Below are 9,487 nucleotides of genomic sequence, written 5' to 3' on the forward strand. Positions count from 1 at the left end.
CTTGATCTCAGAGTAGAGGTGAACACACACATGCTCAGTAATCTTCTATTCTTACACACACACAAACAAACAGACAAACAGTGGAGGTGTTAGTGCTACATGGAGCAGATGGGATATTCCTCGGGCGGTCATGTGAAACACACACTTCATCATCTCTTGCTATACACACACACACACTTCATCATCTCTTGCTATACACACACACACACACACACACACACACACACACACACACACACACACACACACACACACACACACACACACACACACACACACACACACACACACACACACACACACACACACACACACACACACACACACACACACACACACACACACACACACACACACACACACACACACACACACACACACACACACACACACACACACACACACACACACACACACACGATGCCATGAGTTTGACCCAGCAGCCTCTCACCAGTGAGTTCTTCACATCATCACAGGATTAGACCTAAAGCTACGGGGACATATGTTGAGCAACAGGAGCACATATTGCCCGAATGACATGATCTAACATAGTTGGCTTTCACACCTCTTTCACTCATATTGTGTATCTGTGTGTGTCTGTGTGTGTGTGTGTGCGCGTGCTTGCGTGTGTGTGTGCGTGTGCCTTGGTTGTGTGATTTTAGCTTATGCATGAGTGCAGTAACAGAAGTTCTGCCCAAAAGGTATTTATGAAAAATAAAACATAGGCGACAATGTTTGCTGCTGAGATATTTAGTTGCATAATTTGAAATGCTTGTTTTATAAATTCCACTTGATAAATGATGCAGGGTGACATTAATTTTGCAGTTGGAAGGTGGATTAGAAAAGGAAAGAGCCGTGTCAATTTAGAAAAACATCCGGCATCTTCAAACTTTTTTAGCGCTGAAGGATAAATGTTGTCTCATTCATCCTGCAGCCATGAATACATACTGTTACTCCTGATGACCCAGAGGAAATACACTCTTCTAGCTCATCCCGTACTCATTTTCTCCACATAAACATAAAACAAGCAGAGTGGTGAGGAGAGGCTTTAGGAGACAAGTCATTCATATCAGAGTCGACAGTGTTTGAAGTATCAGAGCACTCTTGTGTCATTAATAATTGTGCAGCCTTCGGCAAAACGCAATTTTCTCCTAACTTGTTTTTTTAGGATGAGATGTTTGAGGTAATTGATGCTAATTGGAGGAGACAAATTCAGTGAGATCATACCAGAATATATTGCTTTTGTTTTGTATGAAATACTCAGCCCGCACATCTGCAAACAGTTTTCAATACTTTCTCTTCTTGTCTTGCACATAAAAAGGCTAACTTTTATAGGAATAATTGACATTTTGGGAAACATGCTTATTTGTTATCTTGCTGAGAGTTTAACACAATGATAGGTTTGACTATTGTTTGGCTCAGAACATTAACTTGATTGAGGCGCCGCCAACATCCCCGAGCTATTTTTGTTTTGTTCCGAAAAAAACTTTGCACATAAAAGCCAATTGTAGTTTTTACACTTGTTTTTTTGCACTGATTACCCAAACAAGATATTTTGTTTGAATAACATATATTTAAGGTTTTGTATCGGGAGTTTCCCTATTTCCCCTAGTCTTTATGCTAAGCTAAACAGCTGGTGGCTGTGATTTTCTATTTGGCAAAGTGGTATCAATCTTCTTATTTATCTCTCAGCAAGTTGCATGCTAAAAATGTGCTTATATATCTCGATGGTGAAATATTCCTTTGACATTTCCTCAATACTTTTGATGCACCAAAAGCTGATACTGCCTATGAAAGGACATCCTGAGCTTCACCTCAGCAAAGAAATAGTGGGCTACCCCCCCAAGAAAACAACATCTCTCCTGTTAATGTCTGATAATGTAGTGTCAACATTTTACGACCAACTGTGTCACCAAATGTGCGGTCCATGAACAGATCTGGAGAATCTACAATTTAAGTGTACAGTCTGGAAACACTTATAAAACATTTACATTTAGAGGCTTCAAGAGGATATAAAACGCAACACACTGTGCCGGCCACATCAGGGTGGAGAGCAGCCTCAAGTCTTGAACAAGCCTGTGGTTACCTCCAAGCGGGGATAGGCCACAACAAGGTTAACATATTACACATGTGTATAAGAAATACATTTCTTATTGTATAAGTACCACATGGTTTTGGCCTCATCCGATTAGACACAGATGGACAATATCATCTTGTTAAAGCTCCCGGTGTGTTTTCAGCAGAGGGTTTGGGATGCAGCTGGAGGAAGAACAACTGAGACTTCACACTTCAGACCTCGTCATACCTCCAGCTGGATCTGTTCCCCTCTCTCAAAGCGAGGCTTTAGTGCACAGCCTCCTCTAGTGATCCGTTTTCCAGAAGCATCCGCCTCCACCTACTGGGACTGGCTAACTGTTAATACACACACACGAGGATGGAGAGAGCCTCACTGTGACTGTAACAAATTGGCCCGTGCCAGCAGGGAATCTCAGGTACTTCTGGCTCTTTTGAACAAATGAGAAAACATGAGATGTTTCTCTCTGTATCGTAACTTTGTAAAAGCAAAATGTAGTTTGCTGATGAAATGAAATTAAAGAACATTGAGGCAAGCCCGGCTGCTCCCAACCCATCATGTACGCCGAAGTACAAATAGAGCCCATTTATATAAAGACATGTATTTGCATGCACATGCAGTATTAAAAATACAGTTAGACCAGAGTGTATATATCCTGTTTGAAAAAAGAGAGTACAAATCCAGTTTAGGTCTACATGATTGTAATAAGTACAAAACAGCCAATGAGATGATGCAGTTTAAATAGTATTCTGTTCAAACTGAAAGAGCTGTAAAATATTCTTAAATGTTGATATTCTGAATAATACAAATTCAGGCTGAGAAAGCAGGTTACTTTGGAAATCCTTAAAAACGGATCGTCTCACTGACTTTTTCACAGGCTGTTTGCTAAGTGAGGCGTCCTTGATTTCCTAAACATTTCTACTACAACAGAAATTGTTCACATCGACATACACTAACCTACAAGCCCTTGTAAGTAAGGGAGAGAGGAAGTGTTGTTTGGGAAAACAAAGAGAAGTAGTAACAAGTGAAAAAAAACATCATACATTTGGATCCAAATATACAAGTAACAGCAAATAGTAGAAAAGTCATATTTGCAACAACTTTCTAGATCCGAGGCCAAAAGGGCCCCTGAACGCAACTCACAGGACATTTCTTTGTATCACAAATCTTTGAATTATAGGTATAGAAAGCAGACCAGCCAGCACCAGAAACATCCATCATCGTCACTGTGGCCCTAGACACTTTATAATCACACCTCCACACAGTTTCTGAACACCTGGAGAGGTCCACTCTAGAAACTCTACGCTCATCAAGGCACATTCAGGACTCCTATATTCCTCCAGATGACCCTAATGGGGTCAAAGCAGCTCCTGGAAACACAACCCAAGGACTTCTTATTCATGTTTGAGGGGAAGCCCCCAAAAAAGGTGTTTACAGAAGCATCCACTGTTCAACCCTCCTCCTAATTTACAATCCTGAATGAAAGATGGAGGGTCCCTCCTCTTTCTATTGACAGCACCTCCACCCTACCCGCATGGTTGCCATAGAAACTAACAGTTACTGGGATGTTTGACTTCACACTGCTACTAAATCCATACTCAGGGTCATGCAAGGCAACGCTTTGACTGCTCAGGTGAACTCCACTCTGCGCTTTTCTTTAATAACAAATTGAATACTAATCCAGTCATTCTCACATAGCGTCTGACTGCCACCTGCTGCAGATACTGTTGGGTGGCGTTTTTCTGCAGAACACAAGAGGGTCTGTGTGCAGGCGCTGCAAGTCAACAGAAAACAACTCTGTGGGCATGTGCTGACATGTTTTATCGGCCGCTACAAGTGCATGGCTAATCTGCAACCGCAGAGCTCAGGGGGACAGCTGATTGACGGGATACCCGACACTCTAATTTCAACTTCCAGAGCAAATACAAATGGAAATGAGAAGATTTTTTAGAATTCAATTCAGAGATGTCACATCAACATACTTATATCTAGCTTGGATATACTGTGCTGCAGTTTAATCTGTATATATTGTAGATTATATTGAGCTATACTTGGATGATATAAGGTGTAATAAGTGTCAGCCTCCTGTCACAAACAAGTCTTGTCATGTATGAAATATTGATCTCAGTAAGGATCAACTGCATACATCATGAATGCTTATAAAACTGTCAACATATGAACTGCAGATAAAGCCATCACTGTTCAGAAGCTAGCTGGACAACATGCATGGACATATCGTGTGTGTGTGTGTGTGTGTGTGTGTGTGTGTGTGTGTGTGTGTGTGTGTGTGTGTGTGTGTGTGGCTGTGTTTCGGGACATAAACACTGAGGGTCCCTCATAACTCACAAGAGTTGATTTTTATGTCGTCCGTAAGCAGAATAATGCTATCTCGTTTTATTCAGTCTATAAATCATGGCAGAACGCTCAGCCCTTTATTAGGCGGCAGAGGAGGGGGTAAACACAGCAGAGAACAAAAGCCAGAGCAGCGGCTCAATATGAAGGGAGACACAAAAGAAGTGCTCATAAGTATTCATATCACTCGCACTAGAGCAACAACACCGCCTATTGTGGCTCTTTGATGCCACAGTTTGAATTCTGCTGTGCGAACACATGTTTATGTAATGCTGTGTTTAGATGCTCTCCCCCAGGTTGCAGGGCTGCCAGCTGACTTCTGCTCTAATGTGAATAAGATCAGATCAGAAGCATGAAGCCATATGGCCTGTTTGGCATCATTAGGGTAAAATATAAGAGTCATTATCCTTCTTCGTTTTGCCCAAAAGGAAGTTAATTATCCAATATCCAAAACATTCACAACATGTTCATCCGTCTGGTGCAAATGGACTGTGATGTCAGTTCAAATGACCATTTCCTGCTTTTACGAGCGACCACAGGTGAGTTTGTGTTGCTCTTAAAAGATATTGCCATGTTTAATGTTTGTGGGAAGTTCAGTTTGTATATTAGCTGATGAAACCATTTCAACTTTGGGCCTATTAACTCACTCCTTCTGAAGCTTTCGACAGTGTCAGATGCTTTTCATCACTAGAGCGTATGCTTCTTATCAAATCAAAGAAACATGTACAATTTTAACAATTCCTTGACAAATGATGCCATGAATGAAGACTGTGTGATATGGGCGAAAGCTAAATGAACCTTAGGCTGATGTTTGGGGAATAGCAACATATTTATTATTCTCTAAAATAAGATTTTTTGAAGCAATAAATCATAATAAATGACCGTGTTCTTTGCTCTTACCTACATGTCTGAGGTCAACAAGTAGGCACGGAGCAATGAGCACTGGTCACCAAAATAAAAGCATGAACACTGATGAAGACGCAGGTGAGAAAAAACAGAGGGCTGCGGGCGACCCCCCCACTAACTGGTGTCTGGACACTTTGTAGGCTTGAGGCATGGTGTTTTTATTTTCATGTTCTACAGCATAACATTGTGTACAAAAAATGGAGTTAGTATGACCAGAGGACAACATGGGAGAAACAGAATGGGATATAGCACCTCCATTTCTCCACGTCCGTGTCCACAGCACCAAAATGCAAAAAGGTATGCAAAGACAGACATGGCTGAGAATCTGTGAACGAAACCCTCAATGCGGCGGCCATCTTTGAGCCATTGGTGATGAATGGACCCAAAGATGTTCTCAGTACAACAATGCACAGTCCAAAAACAAATCCCAGAGTTTCAACAGAGATGGTAAGGATTGAGAAATATGGCAGTAACTCTCTTTTGGAGGGTTTGGATTTACCCCAAACAAGGGTGTGTGAGATTAGCTTATTTTGGCCGACCCTTACAACAAGCCATGAGATGGTGACAGTGGCTCAGAGCATATTTTAAAGTGAGCTGCCTAGAGATGCTGCCATTAAAAAATATCCAGCCTGAACCTCTGGATAACTGCTGTAGGGACTTGTTCCTGGACAGAATCTGATTGGCAGCCAGATTTTTCCACAGTTCAATGGAGGAGACGGTCCTGCCACCATGAAAGAGAGAGAGAGCAGTGGGAAGTGCATGGAGTTAAAACAAAAAAACGATATCTGCCACATCCAGCCAATGGCAGCCGCATCAACAAAAAACATCTTTCAACTCAAAAGCGTTGGTTCGTCAGCTGACAGAAACGCCACGGGCCGTTTGACAAAGGTGTGGAGCTCCTTGGGAGGAGCGAGAGTAACGCTGGAGGGTGGGGGTGGGGAGGGGAGGGGGGGGTGGCAGAGCACAGTGCTCCAGTTGCAGCTACTTTGCCTGGGGCTCCTTCACATCCATACACAGGAGTGTGTCACTACACACATGAGTGCAAACACACCCGAGATGTCAATCAAACTAATTGCAAGTGAGCCTGCATGGCACCCAGAGAGGTGAATTGGAAAGAAGATAAAGGTTTTAATCAACTGTGGATTTCCACCGCTTAGCAGCAGCGGCAGCAGGGGGGGGGGGGGGTCTACGTGAAGGCGCTGCAGGCGGGTCACCCTGCCTGGGCTTCCCCCTAACAATACAAAAAACCTTTTAGCAGAACATGAAAACAAAATGTATAAACAGTATATGTCATCATTTATATATATATATGGAAAAAATATAAAACAAACAGCCAAATCAATGTCTTTTTTTGCTTTTGAAAATGTGAACATGTTGTTTCTTTACGTATATATAGATTTGTCTTTTCTTAAACGATAATACGTTTACAAAATACAATGGCAAACCAGTTTGGAGATAATCTAAATATGTCGTTCATAAGGTGGCAAATGTAATGACCGAGGTAACGGGTCATAAACATGGAGCTTAGAGAAAACACAAGAATGACATATATACATGAACACACAAAAACAAATGGAAACAGCTGAGCAAACATAACAGAGCTACCATTTTACCATCAGGTGGGAAAAGACTGCACTGTGAAATGGGCGAGCGAGCGAGTTTATAGCTGGTGTTGGTTTCCAATCATTCTGGGGGGGAAAAGAATCTGTGTGAACTGCCAATAAAGATTTTAGCATGCATTTGAGAAAACATTCAATAATGAAGAGAGTAAATGCAGAATCAGTATCACATATGTAGTATATGTGTCTGTTCGTAGAAACAACATTTCAACCTATTTCAGTACACTGTAATAAAGTAGAGCGCGGCCCCAGGTGAAAAACAGTTGGTCCATTATCACTACAGAGTAAACATCTGTAAACTTTTGGGCTTTAGACAATTTATTTCCTGCCTGAGCAACAAGGAGGCAGAAACTCAAATGAACACATTCAAAAGACAAATCAGACATTTTTACCTTTCCCCCTCTCGACTTCTCAGTGACAAGGTTACGTGGCGGACTCTCCGAACAGCTGGAGTCAAAGCTTTGCTTGCATGTTGCCAAGTGAAGAAAGTGTGCAGTGCACATTGAACAACAAGGAGTGACCTGATCAAGTGCTTATAAATAATTTCTCCAAAACTCTTAGAGCAAATAATGGTTGAAAATGGGGGTAACCCTATTGTGTGTGATCAAATGTTTGCTTTTAGTTGCTCCTATTTTCTTTTAGAAGTTGTAAATGAAAAGGGCTCGTGGAAGATAGCAACATTTTCACCTCAATAGCACCAAGTGCCCCGTGTCACACATACAGTGCAAGTGCCTCACTTTTGGTTTTCAGCCCTCCCCCTTTGGTTAACAGATGATCAAGATGCGCCGTAAACACAAAGATATTTTGTTTCCTTTAGGAAGGTGTAAAGGTTGGCTGAGGAGGAGGGCAGTCTGTCTCTCTGTGTGTGGTCAAAGGTGTTTATCTGTTCGTGGCCTCGCATGCTGACTCCATGCTTCCAGTGCTGTCAGGAAGCCTTTTTTAACACACTTTCTGCAGGTGGTAGGTAAACAGTGTTGGTTTTGCCAAAAAAAAATACATCAACAACAGTAAACATGGTGAACACCTCAACAAAAAGAGAGAAATAGAGAATAAGATACAGGAGCTTTTGGTTGCAAAGTGAAAGAGAGAAGCTATTGAGACTGTGCTGTTCTGTATAACTCCATGTGTCAGCTGCTGGTTGTTGCTTTCTTTAGAATCACATCCCTGATAAAGCAAAGGAAATGAATCAACTGGATAAAAAGTGACATAGAAAACAGATTGAGTGTGAATACCTGTGTTTGTTTGTGTGTGTGAACGCATGGTCCATCTGCTTTCCCTGACTATAAATCGTATCTTTTTTTTGCATTGCTCGTTCACCATGTGTCTCTCTCTTCCTCTCCACGTGTCAGCCGGCCCTCTCGGCTCGGTCGTACATTCCCAGCGGCTGTCAGGGGCGAAGAGCGGGTGAGGAGCCGGTAGAGAGGCTGGCATGTCGGTGATAAAAGATCACCTCAAAAGGTCCAGAAATAAAACAAGACACAAACAAGTCTAAGGGAGAACAAAAACTGCGAGCTTTACCGCCATGCTTTCACGTTCTTCAAAAATGGCAGCAAAGAGGCCCAATCTTCTTTTGGATAAAAAAGTGAAGATTCTTTTCTTTTACTAAAACACACTCCTTCTTTGACTAGACTTTCCATTTAAAAACCAGAGCTTTACAAAACATAGAAAGATGCAACACTGAACCCAACATAAAAAACAGGAAACATCTTTAGATCTATATTTTCTTTACACTGTTTAGCTGCATTGGGGTTTCCCAAAAACTGGGAATGGTGGGAATGGCGAGGACGGCAATGTGAAAGGTGACTCTGCTTTGGTCCCTTCCCCAGCTGGAGTTCAGTTGAGCTTAGGGAGGTGGGGGGGGGGGGGGGCTCAGGGGTAGAGCCAGAGTTTGACGGACAGTTGCGATTTTGAGCTGAAGAAAACCAAATGCATGCAAAACGATGCCCCTCCCCCTTTTCTCTGGCCAAAGGCAGCCGTGCACGTTGGCGTGGCGCTTTGAAGTTGGTGAAGAACGTTCAGTCGGTGAATCTCTGGCAGGCTTTCTTCCAGCGGCAGGCGGTGCACCACATGTCGCGGTTCTCCATCCCGTACACCTTACGGCACTTCTTCCCCTCACCGCGCACCTTCCGACTGAGAGGGAGAAGTGGAAACATTATAAATCATCATCTGTTTAAATGATCAAGTGCACTATCATTCGAAAAACCAGTGGTAAAAAAAAACATTCCTTTTTAAAACATTGAAATCAAATTGTTAAGACTACTAAAATACACAAGCAACATGAGATGATCACTCCCTTTGTACAGAGCCAGGCTAACTGTTTCCATCTGTTTCAAGTCTTTATGCTAAGCTAAGCTAACCAGTTGCTTGCTGTATGAGGGTTGTAATCACACTTCTTATGTGACTCAAGAAAGCATATAATAGTTGCATTTCTCAAAATGTCAAACTATTCTCCTATGTTTTGCCTTTTCTAATTGCAGCTAAACGCCCATCAACAAACAACAAGGTTGTGATGTGTTAAAAAGGAAACAACACATAA

General features: G+C 42.1%; 1 protein-coding gene across 1 annotated transcript in view; it reads right to left on the reverse strand.

Annotated features, from left to right (window-relative positions):
* Positions 1-5,474: 5,474 nt before the first annotated feature.
* znf704 (zinc finger protein 704) overlaps positions 5,475-9,487 on the reverse strand; it is a 53,514-nt gene continuing 49,501 nt past the window's right edge. Inside the window, exon 5 of the mRNA XM_079654653.1 lies at positions 5,475-9,081. Coding sequence (XP_079510779.1) covers positions 8,967-9,081 — 115 coding nt within the window. The 3' untranslated portion in view covers positions 5,475-8,966. The remainder of the gene's footprint in view (positions 9,082-9,487) is intronic.

This window comes from Notothenia rossii (assembly GCF_949606895.1).
Source record: "Notothenia rossii genome assembly, chromosome: 10".
Classification (NCBI taxonomy): Eukaryota; Metazoa; Chordata; class Actinopteri; order Perciformes; family Nototheniidae; genus Notothenia; species Notothenia rossii.